The 14,042-nt window shown below is 50.3% G+C and overlaps 1 protein-coding gene across 3 annotated transcripts in view; it reads left to right on the top strand.

The window, feature by feature from the left end:
- SV2C (synaptic vesicle glycoprotein 2C) overlaps positions 1-11,560 on the top strand; it is a 152,894-nt gene extending 141,334 nt beyond the window's left edge. For all 3 annotated transcript variants that reach the window (XM_055342197.1, XM_055342198.1, XM_055342199.1), the window contains one exon: positions 10,995-11,560. In XM_055342197.1, coding sequence (XP_055198172.1) covers positions 10,995-11,178 — 184 coding nt within the window. In that variant the 3' untranslated portion in view covers positions 11,179-11,560. The remainder of the gene's footprint in view (positions 1-10,994) is intronic.
- Positions 11,561-14,042: the final 2,482 nt, after the last annotated feature.

Consider the following 14,042-nt stretch of genomic DNA (forward strand, 5'->3'; position numbering starts at 1 on the left):
CACATATATTTCTTAGATCTCACCTCTCCATGGTCTAAGTGTCACTGTAATTCTTTTATCTTCAAAATCTCAGCACCAAAGGTAAGCCTAACATAATTGCCTGATGACATTTCAGCTTTTCTCCCAGGTTAGAAAGATCATGGGCAGGAATGTCACGTGATAATTTGAGAGACATAGAAGGCAGTAGAAGGACCCTCACAAACACACATCTTTGCAGAGTCCTTATAAGATGCAATTTGTTTATGGAGATGTAAGGGAATCCATGTTTTGGAATAGAAGCTTAGGGAAACGTTTTTAGTATGTTCTTTAATACTCTCTCACACCAAGTGTATGGTATCTTTTCCAACACTGATCAATTCTCCAATTCTCACACCACATGGAGTTGGTATCAAATCCTACAAGTTAAAGGGCTCAGCCCCGCAAAACCACCCCTATTTCATATGCAAGCTGCAAAGAGGGTGCCCAGCCACCTATCCAGGTTCCTAGAACTCACACTTCTGCCCAGCCAACTACAAATTTGTGAATTTCCACAACTCCGAGCAGGTTTGATAAGTGACTAGATAAAGAAGTATATAGGTTAAGGTGCAGAGGACTCCCAAGTGCATGAGCCTCCGTTTCCATGGAGTCAGTTAGGGCATACCACCCCCCTCCTAATGTGTGAATGTATTCATTAGTCTGGAAGCTCTCCAGATTTATGGAAGTTTCATTATATTGGCTTGATTGATGAAGCCTTTGTTAATGATAACTGAGTTTTATCTCCAGCATCTCTCCTCTCCCTAGAAGTTGAGAGAGGGGTGGGGAGTGAAAATTTCAACTCTCTATCCACATGGCTGGCTATTACTAGAGACCAGCCCCCATCCAGAAGCTATCTAGCAGCCCTTCAAATTAAAACAGATGATATGTAGTTTTCTGTTATTTTGCAAAAAAGCTAAGCTTTTAGAGCATCTGGGTGGCTCCGTGGGTTGAGCGATCTGCCTTCGGCTCAGGTCATGACCTCAGGACCTAGGATCCTAAACTCCTAAGTCCTGGGTATTAGGATGGTAAGAGGTAGGAGGTCAGAGCAGACACAAAGATAACTTTGATCTTCATGGAAATCCATTGGAGTGTTTGGGGCAGAGTAGCGACATAATCTCATGTATATTTAAAAGGAGAATTGGCTTCTGTGTTTAAAATATACTACAGATGATCTGAAGTAGAATCAGGGAGACCCATTAGGAGTGCATTGCAACAATCGTGGCCGGTGGACATGGTAAGAATGGTTAGATTCCACAAATATGTCAAAGACCAACAGGCATTGCTAAAATATCAGATGTGAGTATGAGGAGTAGGCACATGGGGAGATTCTCAGGATGACTTCAGGGTTTTTTACCAGAGCCTGTGAAAGCCTGGGATTGCTGTTGCTGTAGGGACGATTAAGGAAGGAGGACGTTAAGGAGAAAGAATCAGGAGCTCAATTTTGTTCCTGTTAAGTCTGAGATGCTATGATATATCCAGATGGAGATGTCAATTAGGCAGTTGCACATATGAGACCAGAGTTCAGGGAAGAGGCCTAGGTAGGAGGTAAAAATTTGAGCCCTTTAAGTGTCTAGATGAAATTTAAAGTCATGATGTGAGATGACGCCATCAAAGGACGAGGTCTAGGTAGAGAAGAGGGGAGTTGTGAGGACTCAATCTAGAGACACGAGAGAATCCAGAGGTCCAGCTGATGGGAGAAATCAGGAAGGGAGACTGAACAGGAGCTCGGCGTGAGCTGTTGACACTTCTGTGTCCTCATGGCTCAGTGGACACTTTTACCCCTGCTTCGTGGAGCTCAGAGCAAGGAGCTCCCACCTTATAAACGATGAAATGCAAGCTGTCCCTGAGCCAGCAGACCTATCTCCTGGGTAATTTGTCCAGCAATGTGCTCCAGCCTTTCTCTAGCCACTGGCCACCTCCTTTCTTCCACCTTTACACATACACAGTTTTCGACGACCTCAGAAAGCATTTGAAAGTAAACCCCTGATTGTTCCCACCTGCTATTTATTCCCTGCTCATCCCTGGCAGCTGCTGCTGTCACCAGCACTGTGGGATGGCCCTTTACCTCCAGGAGCTAAACCCAAGCATATGCCCAGTTAACCAACCTAAGCCCCTCCCCCTGAGGACTGTTCCTGTTTACACAGAGGAGTTCCCCCATTCATTCCCCATGCTCGATCCTGAAGGTCTTTATTCTTGGATCTCTTACTGACCAGCTGTGTGGCCTCAGTGAGACCACTCAGCATAACTATGCCTCATTTGTTTGAGATACAAAATGAGGACATGCTCCATCTGTGGTTATGAATATAAAGACCTCACTTCATTTTTTTTTGAAGGTTTTGAGATGAAGTATTCTTTCATGCAACTATCTTTTCTAACCAATCTACATTCTGTGTCCCTTCACTCTACCTTATTTTTCTTTATAGACCTTGTCACCGTATTATACGTGTCTATGTTTTATGTGACCCGAGTTATTTTGGCCATTCAGGCAATGTCAGACCTTTTGTGTCTCTGGCAGCTAGGAGTGAAGTGTGAGGGGCTGGGAAGTACATGTATCCTTCCCCCACCGCCTCTCTCCTAGGTGGTGTATTACAATGGCAGCAGATCCGACCAAATGTGCAGATGGGCACAGAAACAGTCAGACAGCCTGCTCTTGACTCCAGGGAAGTCCATCTCTCTCCCCTTGCATACTAACAGGCCCTTATTGGAAAGAACTATGGGAACATCATGATACACTGAGAGGAGGACCATCAGATTTGGGCTACTCACCTTGAAGTGTTGGAATGCAGGACCAGTGGACTCTAGAATCTAGAGTTTCAGCCAAGGATACCATTCCACCAGTTTAAAGTTGCTGGCTTGGAGGGTGCTTGTTCATCCATGGAGCTAAGGGCAGAACATTCCTTCCAATCAACTGCACATCAACCGCTCATATCATCAATGAAAAACTATCTCTTTGTTCATTAACAAACTTTTCTCATGCAGATTTCTAAAATGATGTGTAAAGCCCTAAATAACTATCTCTGGCCTGTTGGTTCCTGATTAACATGTTTTACAGTCTAGAGTATAGAACAACTTCTTTTTGTATCAAAGTAGTTCTACTTTTTTTTTTAAGATTTTATTTATTTATTCATGATAGACATAGAGAGAGAGAGAGAGAGAGAGAGAGAGAGAGAGGCGGAGACACAGGCAGAGGGAGAAGCAGGCTCCATGCAGGCAGCAGTCAAGCATCTGCCTTCGGTTCAGGTCGGGATCCCGGGGTCCTGGGATCGAGTCCTGCATCGGGCTCCCTGCAGGAAGCCTACTTCTCCCTCTGCCTGTGTCTCTGCCTCTCTCTGTCTCATGAATAAATAAATAAAATCTTTTTTAAAAAACAGAGGTGAGTCAGGCTCTGTGCCGAGGATTTAGGTCACCTCAGTGACAATATCTAATCGTCACTCCAAGCCTACAAGAGTAAGGAGCCTTACTCTGTTTTCTAGAGAGGAAAACGAGGCACAGAGAGGGAAAGTAACTTGCCCTGGGTCACTGAGACTCAAACCGGCTCTGTGACTCTGCAGTGCTGCTCCCAGCACAGACACACCTGCCCCTCCTCTAGCAGGTCTGGGGTGGAGCTCTGGGAATTGGCTCCTAGGAAGTTCAGCTGGTAATTGGGATATACAGTTGTGCTCAGGAATCCTGGCCTTACATGAACTCCAAGTTGCCTCCCAGTGCTTGCTTTTGTAGCATTATCTACTCTGACCCAGGCACTCAACCTACTTCCTACCTAGCTTCATCAGATACAGGGTAAGCCACAAAGACTTCATTGCCTGACCGTGACTATTTGCATAGTGACAGCACAAGCAATAGGAAGACCCTGGATGGGGATGGGGATGGGAGGGGGATGGAGGGCTGCTTTGGGCCCAGGGATCCTCTTGGCTCACAAACCATAGGTTGTACTTCTCCACTTGTATATAAGGCAAGCCCTGCTTGCAGTGGTATAGGATACCATCCTCCCGAGTTAAGGAGGACACATACTACTTACTTGGACAAAGCAAACTTTCTCTTTCCTTGAAGATCAGAAAGCAATTGGATTCAGTTTTTTCCAGCTTATGAATATGAAATTGTACCTCTGAGAAAGCAAGATGATAGACTGACATCAGTAAACACACATGACCTGACTGATGCCCCTAAGGATGCCCCCTTTTTTTTTTTAAAGATTTTACTTATTTATTTATGGTAGACATAGAGAGAGAGAGAGAGAGAGAGAGAGAGGCAGAGACACAGGCAGAGGGAGAAGCAGGCTCCATGCACTGGGAGCCCGACGTGGGACTCGATCCCGGGACTCCAGGATCGCGCCCTGGGCCAATGGCAGGCGCTAAACCGCTGAGCCACCCAGGGATCCCCCCCTGAGGATGCCCTTGATAGAAATCTACCTCCAACATATTTTGAAGATGTCAGGAAATTCCTTAGTTCCTCCTTCAAGTGTCCGTGTGTCCATGCGCCCGTCCTGAGGGTGGTCATGAATGAACGGAAAGACTCCGCAGTCTTGCCCTAACAATTAGGCTGAATCCAGACAGAAGAGCCTGGTGTTTCCTGATGAACAATCCAAATGAAGGCGATCTTACGTAGGACAGTGTTCACCGCAATACCTCATGTCTCCCCTGTTTGGAGAGCCCCTAATTATCCAAGGGTATGGTCACAGAAATAATGGCCATATGCCTCATCATTTTGTCTTAAAACATGAACATGGGATGGTCTTATTAATGATTGGGGGGAAGCAGAAGCAAAATTGTATGAATCCTGTGGCTTGTAATAATAGGGATGTGACTAGAAGCACACTAAAAGGAATTCAAAAATGAAAACCATTTTTTGGAGGGGTGGAGTGGATGTTTGCTTTTGTAAGTTCCTTTGGCATGTGATAGTAAATTCAAATCAATTTAAAAATGCAGTTATCTCTGGAAGAATCCAGGGTTCTCAGCCCTGGATACACCTTAGATTCACACAAGGCTTCAAAAAAAAAAAACAAAAAACAATGCCTGGGCTCCAGCAGAGCAATAAAGTCAGAATTTCTGTGAGTGTGGCCCTGGGCATCAGTATTGTCACCCCACTGTGTTATAAAAGTTCCCCGGGTGATAGTGGGCATCAGGCTTGAGCAGCCCTGGGTGAGGCTATGGTCATGCATGTCCATGTACCCTAGTTCAGCCAGATTGCTCTTCGGACCCCACACTGAAACAGCTGCATGAGCAAGTGGGACACTTGTTTGAGGACTGGGGTTAAGCGGTCATTTGGCACTCAAGAGGCCTTTGTGGGAGCGTCTAAGACACACTGGGTAGGGTATCATGGAGATAACTTAGATATAAGGATGTTTTGAGAGTCAGAGAGCACCTTTGTCCACATCCCATCCTTCACCTGGAGAGCTGAACTGCTTCCAGATGAACTCTGTTCTCATTCACCCCCTCTGACAAGCCTTTCTTCAGTTCCCCCAAGCCCAACCTGAGATCCCCTCCACCCCCTTCTCTCCTGTAGGACCCTGTGGCTATATATATTAAATTCTTAGCAAGCTGTGCTCTCATGATCTTTTTGCATCTGTCTTAATGCAAAAGGGGACTTTATCTTACTCATTTTGGGCTCCCTGGTGCCTAGGGTAGAGCTTGGCACATCATGCTTAATGAATGATTATTAAATGAATACATGCATAGAAGAATGCATAGATTAGAACTATATTAAGAACCATTTTGCTTCTTAGATTAATATTCAGTGGGTTTCTAGTGCTCTCAGCACTGTAGCCCAGTAGCTCAGATGGATTCAGTGGTGAAATAGCTTTTTTACATAAGTCTGGGAAACTTCCCATCATTTGTAATGCTGTTTCCATGAGAAAAAAATGAAATTCATTTTGTGCTTTAAAGAGCCAGCTTCTGGATGAATCCCTAGATCACGATGCACAGTAGCCCCCCCTTATCTGAGGTTTCCCTTTATACAGTTTTGGTGATTCATGTCACCTCAGGTCTGGAGGCAGCTGAGCCTCCTGACACAGCGCCAGAAGGTCAGTAGTAGCCTGACAGCATGTCACAGCACCTGCGTCACTCACCTCATGTCATCTCCTCGTATAGGCATCTCCTCATCTCACGTCATCATGGGAAGAATGAGTGAGTACAGGGGTGCCTGGCTGGCTCAGTCGGTGGAGCATGGAACTCTTAATCTCAGGGTCATGAGTTCAGGCCCCACAATGGGTGTAGAGAGTTCAGGCTCCACAATGGGTGTAGAGATGACTTAAAATCTTAAAAAAATAAAATTTAAAAAGGCAAATGAAAAAATAAATATATAAATAAAATTAAAAAAAAAAAAAAAGGTGGGCAGCCCCCGTGGCACAGCGGTTTAGTGCCACCTGCAGCCTGGGGTGTGATCCTGGAGACCTGGGATCGAGTCCCACGTCGGGCTCCCTGCATGGAGCCTGCTTCTCCCTCTGCCTGTGCCTGTGCCTCTCTCTCTCTCTCTCTCTCTCTCTCTCTCTGTCTCTATGAATAAATAAATAAAAAATCTTTAAAAAAAATTTTAAATGAAAAAAAAGGCAAGTGAGCACAGTATAGTAAGATATTTTGAGAGAGAGACCACAATCACCTAACTTTTATTATGGTGTATTGTTGTGATTGTTCTACTTTATTGTTCTAGTTATTGTTAATCTGTGCCTAATTCATAAATTAAGCTTTATCACAAATAAGTATGTATAGGAAAAAACGGAACAGAGTTTGGTATTATCTCTAGTTTCAGGCATCCACTGGGGGTCTTGGAACATCTCCCCTGTAGATGAGAGGGAGCTATGCTATCACTAATTTAAGGACTGTCTGTGCTTTGCAAAATGCACTTCGTTGAGTCCTTTTCTAACTTCTAGCAGTGATTTGACTGCTAGATAAGTTGTTCAGAAAAAGCTTTTTCCAGAAGTTTACATTAAGCAAAGAGAATGCTTACATTTTACCCCTTAACAGGTAAATTCCATGAACTGAATCTGAATCTACCCCATGTCAGGCCTTTTCAAAATGAGCATTTAGTTCGTTTCCCTGATTTCAGCAGTCAGTGGGACGGATTCTTGAGTCAGCGTTCAAAGCAACGGCCAACAGTGGCAATGCGCCTACCATGTGCCGGGCGCTGCCCAAGTGCTACTATTATTCTGCATCCCTTGCTTCTTCCCAGGAGCCCCCTAAAACCCATGGCTGACCCTGCACTGAAGGCTGACCCCCACTAAATAAGGTAGAGGCTGACAGTGAGGGTGACACTTTGCTCTCTCTATCTGGAATGGTGCCGGCAGTGTCCTTTTCCCAGCCTCTAATCAAAGCTAGTAATGACATCCATGAGCTGGAACCCAATCCATTGGGAAGGCCCTGGGGAAGCCGCAGTCCAGCTGCAGTGAGGGGTGCTCTGGCGGCCACCCCCCCTCCCTCCAGGCGACTGAGCCTGAGCACCACAGTAAGCCGGCTCTCCTCTCGCAAGAGCAGCAGCAGGCTCAGACCGGGATACCCGGATTAATGGTGCAGGGCCACAGCCAGCCACCGTGAGGACCTGCTGTGATCCCAGGGTGCTGTTTGGGGAAAGAATCTCCATTTAAAAGATTTAAGTAGCAAGAATTGCAAACAAGGGATTCTGGCTGGAGAGGTAGGGGCACAAGGGATGGAGTTTATAGGAAGATAATAGATCGTTTCATTCTTTCTCCGTGGTCCTTGCTGGTTAGGAGAAGGAACATCTTTGGTCTGAAAAAAAATTCTTTTTTTAAAAAATATTTTTATTTATTTATGATAGTCACAGAGAGAGAGAGAGAGGCAGAGACACAGGCAGAGGGAGAAGCAGGCTCCATGCACTGGGAGCCTGACGTGGGATTCGATCCCGGGTCTCCAGAATCGTGCCCTGGGCCAAAGGCAGGCGCCAAACCGCTGCGCCACCCAGGGATCCCTGAAAAAAAAATTCTGTAGTGGGGATCCCTGGGTGGCTCAGGGCACGATCCTGGAGTCCCGGGATCGAGTCCCAGGATCGAGTCCCGCGTCGGGCTCCCGGCATGGAGCCTGCTTCTCCCTCCTCCTGTGTCTCTGCCTCTCTCTCTCTCTCTCTCTCTCTCTCTCTCTCTATCACAAATAAATAAATAAATCTTTAAAAAAAATTATGTAGCTTGTCCTGCGTTGAGGAGTCAGCTGGTCAAACTCTCTGGGCTCCCCACCCTCCAAAGACTTATGAGCATGAGGTGACACGTACGTTGTGTGTCTGTAGAAGTCCATGGCTTTCCTTGAAGGAAGAGCAAGGAAATAAACGAACTGAAAGCTTATTTCCTTTATAAACAGATAACCAGCAAGGGCGAGATACCTTGAGAATGATTTTTGTAGCCCAGCTGTGTGTCCAGTGCATGGGAAATCATACCCTCTGTCTCGCAAGTATTAGAAGAAACAATTTACTTATCTAAGGAAAGAACAGTTACATTTTCTCGAATGCCAGTGCTAATTTAAGGAGGCTGTATGCTTTATATCCATACCAGACTTTCATGTGAAGAACTGCCCCTGCTCTGTCAATGAAAATGGAGAGTCATACAATAGGAAAGATTTGATCATTTGTGGTTTTTTAGAAGCTTCCGACACCAGATGCTCCCAGTGCCTGTCTCTTCAGTGCTGTCCAGGAACCTTCGGGAGCTGTCCGTACCATGAGGAGAGAGTCACCTGTATTCTATACCTTGTTCAGAGTTACAGCTTGGGAAAATACAGTTATTTCAACCCAGCTGTAAACTCTCCTGGGGTCATTCTGCAGGTTCAGGGTGGACAGACTTCTTCCTATGGAAGAGTGTTTTTCTCTTATCAGCAACATACTCACTAGCCAGTTTTCCCAGAACGATAGAGTTTATCTTACTACCATAAGATGTATTTGGTCATTTATGACTCTTGCTTCTAGAAACTAAAATGCGGTTTTAAAAAAGTGAAGGGCGTCAATCTGAGAGGCGGCTACTATAGAATTTCAGCTCTCTGACTTTCTGGAAAAGGGAAAATTAGAGACAGTAAAAAAGTGGTGGCATGAGGTTACTAGGGAAAGAGGAGGAATAAATAGGAGGAGCCCAGGGGATTTTAGGGCACTGAAACTGTTACTCCATATGATCCTCTGATGGATACATGTCATTATCCATTGGTCAAAGCCCATGAAATACAAAACACACAATGAATCGTGACATAAGCTATGGACGTAAGTTAATAGCAACGTACTAACATTGGTTCATCAGTTGTAAAGGTATGTACCATACTAAGATGTGAATAACAGGGGTGTGGAGTGAAGGGAGTACATGGGAACCCTCTTTGCTTTTCACTCAATTTTTTTGAAAGCTTCAAACTGCTTGAGAAAATGTTAATGAAAGAAAAAAGGAGTTCAGCCTCATGGCATCTCCACGGAGGTGGGGGAGGCAGTACATGATGTCATTGTACTTAAGTCCTCTGTGGTACCTGACATGTGGCCTCCAGCAATTTCATTTAAAAATAGTTATCAGGGGCGCCTGGGTGGCTCAGGGCATGATCCTGGAGTCCGGGATTGAGTCCCGCCTCGGGCTCCCCGCAGGGAGCCTTCTGCTCCCTCTGCCTGTGTCTCTGCCTTTCTCTGTGTCTCTCAGGAATAAATAAATAAAATCTTTAAAAAAAAAAGGAAATAGTTATCAGCCTATTAAATCTTATCTTTCTAGTGGTTGTTGCTATCAGCAGTCTCTTTATTTAAAAACAAACCAAAAAGAAGAAGCGTACAAAATTAGCTTGCTATCTTCTCAAGAAGTTCCTGTTTTTCTGTCAGAGATCCTGCTACACCCCTTCCACAGTCCACACAGTTGGTGATGTCGCCACACTGCTCAGGCCTACTTACTCGACTTCCCCGGTGTCCTGGCCAAAAAGAAACTTGGTGTTTTGCTCCCTCCTCTGTTTTGACCCAGGAACTCACTGGCCCTGGACAAATTCACAGGCTTAGCTCCTACAGAAGCTGTCATTCTCTCTGTGATGTGGGAAGGAGGGGCTGGTTAGATAATAACACAATAAATGTCTCCGCTTTGTAGAAAATGTCACTAGGAACAGCTCCGATAGTGATGAGTAGTTCTTGTGACTGGCCGAAGGCAGGCCCACACTTACACATTTACAGATCAAAGAGACATGTACTTGATGCTGCATTTTACAGCAAATAAAATACACTTCCCTCTGGAGGGAGGGGAAATGCATCCAACAATTATCTTGCATTCAATTTGCCTTTAATACACAGGTGGGTCCAGTGACAGACAGGAAACCGAACTGGCATAAAGGCAGAGAAGAGTCATACTGTGTCATGATGTCAGTGGTGTCAGGATGCTCTCATACAAAATCATTTCCTACCTAGAAGTGCAAAGTCAAACCACATTCAAATGCCAGCAGAGTGAACAGGATCTTCTCTAGGGCTGTGATCTGCTCCTCTCCTGGACATGATTTTCCATGTAGAACTCTGAGGAGGATGGAAGAAGGGCCAGGAGCTCATTCGTGGGCCCTCAGCCTGGCATTCAGTGTTTGCCTGGGGCCAAAACATGGGTGAAGAGAGCGTGGGGATCCACCTCTGTGGCACCAGAAAGATGAGGAATGCAAGCCAGTCATCCCTAATTTTCCCTGAAAATCCCATGGCTTTAGTTATTTAAAACCTCACACACTAAGCTATGAGGAAAGAGGGAGGGAAACAAAGTCTAAAGAAATACATGGTCCAATATTTTAATTTAACTCTGGAAGAGAGAAGAGACTTGTCTTCCCAAAATTTCCTTTTTCTTTCTGTTCATGATGAACTGGGACTGCTGGGAAGGGTAAGAATCAGTCGAAGTGATGAGAAATGCACGGGGCTGAAGGAACGGTGCCCACAGCAGGGTCCCGGCCCCAGATGTGCTAACGAGCAGGTCATTACTCGCCTTAATGATACACATCCAGGGCATTTTTGGCTCAGGTTGCATCTGGGCAGTCACTTGGTCAACCTCGTCTTGTGTCTTCCCCTTGCAGGGCAACAGGCTTCGGCTTCTTGAACGCCCTGTGCAAAGCAGCGGCCGTGCTCGGGAACTTGATATTCGGCTCCCTGGTCAGCTTCACCAAGTCGATCCCCATCCTGCTGGCGTCCACTGTGCTCGTGTGTGGAGGACTCGTGGGCTTGCGCCTGCCGGACACACGAACCCAAGTCCTGATGTAAGGGGAGCAAGCCGCCCGCAGGCGTCTGTCTCCTGCCCTGCTCGACACTCCGGACTGACCCAAGGCTTTAGATTTTTTCAGATCTCAAAAGGTGGAAAATACCAGAACACTAACTCTTGCTGCGACTAAGATGTAGATGCCAGGCACCCCCACCTTAGATGTGATTGCGGCATTTTCCCCTGCATCCTCACCCCCGCTGGGCCACCCTGCTGGGCCAGGCTTCCTACGGCTGTGCTCGCGGGGTGCTCCGGGGTGCTCCAGGGTGCTCCGGGGAGCTCGCAGGGTGCTCTTGGGGGTGCTCCGGAGTGCCCATGGGGTGCTCTGGGATGCTCTCGGGGTACTCCGGGGTGCTCGCGGGGTGCTCAGGGGCGCGGGGGGGCCTGCTTCTGACCCACGGGGCATGTTACTGCATCTGTGCCGGGACGGTATTCTTTTTTTTTTTTTTTCTTTGAAACAGAGTGATATTTCCTTTTTACTTAGAAAAGGACGCCCAGCAATCCTCGCCCTTACCTCAGGACCTTTCAGAGGCACCGGTGCGGCCCGGGGGGGTGGGGGGGATCCCAGAGGCCTGACGGAGGCGGTGGCCCTGCCCACGAGAGAGACAGGCCGCGCGGGGCGGCGGGGGTCAGAGTGGACCGCGTGGCCGGACCTCTGCCGGCGCGGAGGGGCCGCGTGGTGTCCCGGCGGCGGCGCGCGGCCCACGACATCCGGAACCCGGAGACCGCCCTGCGCCCCGCGCCCGCCCCCGTGGCCCTCCCCTCGGAGGGTCGGCGCTCACGCCGAGCGCTCGGGGGCTGCAGGCCGGAGGGGGCCCGCCCGGAGCCGCGCGGGGGGGTCGGGGGGGCCGCGAGGTGGGCGGAGCTCGGCGGGGTCGGGGGCGCGTCCTGCGCTCACCCCGACACCGGGGCCTTCCTGCGGGCCAGGCGCTGAGCAGCCCGCAGACGCCCGGGTTACAACAACATCCCCGCCCTCCCCCTCGCGGCGCCCCCAGCTGCAGACCGCCCGCCAGGCCCTGTGGCACTTTCCTTCCTGAACAGCCATTAATCAAGCAGCCCTTGAAGTACCGGGTCTGTGCTCGGGCGGCCGGGGGTCGGCCGGCGGGAAGGGGGCGCTGCCCGGGTGGCCCCCGCGGGGCCGAGCCCCAGGAACCCCGCCCTCAAAGGCGGCGGGAGGAGGGAAGGTAAGGCCGGTGCAGCTCGGGGGAGAGCCCGAGCCCGCAGGAGCCAAGCGGCAGTCTCGGGCAGCGGCGCGGGCCCAGCGCCCCGACTGCGCATGCGCGGCCCCCTGCCCCGCCGCAGGCGCCCCAGGGTCAGCTCCAGCCCCTGGTCCCCGGGACTCTTCCGCCCGCGAGGCTGTCGGCCAGGAGCGCCCAGATGTCCGTGCTCACCGTAAACGTGTAGAACGAAGCAGGTTCCGAGCGGCAGGGCCCAGCCGCTGCGGTTTTCTTGGAGCCCTGCTGCAGCAGCGTGGAGGAACGGGCCCGCGTCCTGAGCCCCAGCGGCGCCCGCGCTGCAGGCGGGTCTCCCTCGGCCTCCCGGCGTCCGACCCACACCTCCCATGTGGCCAAGGGGCGAGCCAGGCTAATCCCGACAGCCCCAGCACAGAGCCGCAGCCACCACCTTGTCCCGCCTTCACGACTGTTCCTCTGCCTCCTTTGCATCATTCGCACCACCTTGATTTTCCCACAGTCTGCATTGTCCCTCAGCTATCTGGCAGGTGTGTGCGGGCCTGTCCCCCTCAACTGTGGCAGGTGCGTGCCAGTCAGTCCCTCTCAGCCATGTAGCAGATGTGTGCAGGCCTGTCCCCCTCAGCTATGTGGCAGGTGTGTGCCAGGCGGTCCCTCTCAGCTATGTGGCAGGTGTGGGCGGGCCTATCCCCCGGAGCCATGTGGTAGCTGTGGGTGGGCCTGTCCCCCTCAGCTATGTGGCACGTGTGTGCCGGGCCTGTCCCCCTCAGCTATGTGGCAGCTGTGGGCGGGCCTGTCCCCCTCAGCCATGTGGCAGCTGTGTGCGGGCCTGTCCCCCTCAGCTATGTGGCAGGTGTGTGCGGGCCTGTCCCCCTCAGCCATGTGGCAGGTGTGAGCGGGCCTGTCCCCCTCAGCTATGTGGCTGGTGTGGGCGGGACTGTACCCCTCAGCCATATGGCAGGTGTGTGCGGGCCTGACCCCTCAACTATGTGACAGGTGTGTGCCAGTCAGGCCCCCTCATCCATGTGGCAGGTGTGGGCGGGCCTCTCCCCCTCAGCTATGTGGCAGGTGTGGGCAGGCCTCTCCCCCTCAACTATGTGGCAAGTGTGTGGGAGTCAATCCCCTTCAGCCATGTGGCGGGTGTGTGCGGGCCTGTCCCGCTCAGACATGTGGCAGGTGTGTGCGGGTCGGTCCCCCTCAGCTATGTGGCAGGTGTGTGCGGGCCTGTCCCCCTCAGCTATGTGGCAGGTGTGGGCGGGCCTGGCCTCCTCAGCCATGTGGCAGGTGTGGGCGGGCCTGGCCCCTGGCCTTGTGGCAGATGTGGGCGGGTCTCTCCCCTCCCCATGTGGCAGGTGTGTGCAGGTCGGTCCGCCTCAGCCATGTGGCAGGTGTGGGCGGGCCTGGCCCCCTCAGCCATGTGGCAGGTGTGTGCAGGTCAATCCCCTTCAGCCATGTGGCAGGTGTGTGCGGGCCTGTCTCCCTCAACTATGTGAGACGTGTGTGCCAGTCAGTCCCTCTCAGCCATGTGGCAGGTGTGGGCGGCCTGTCCCCTCAGCTATGTGGCAGATGTGTGTGGGCCTGTCCCCCTCAGCTATGTGGCAGGTGTGTGCGGGCCTGTCCCCCTCAGCTATGTGGCAGGTGTGTGCCGGTCGGTCCCTCTCAGCTATGTGGCAGGTGTG

Source organism: Nyctereutes procyonoides, unplaced genomic scaffold (genome assembly GCF_905146905.1).
Source record: "Nyctereutes procyonoides isolate TBG_1078 unplaced genomic scaffold, NYPRO_anot_genome, whole genome shotgun sequence".
NCBI classification, from domain to species: Eukaryota; Metazoa; Chordata; class Mammalia; order Carnivora; family Canidae; genus Nyctereutes; species Nyctereutes procyonoides.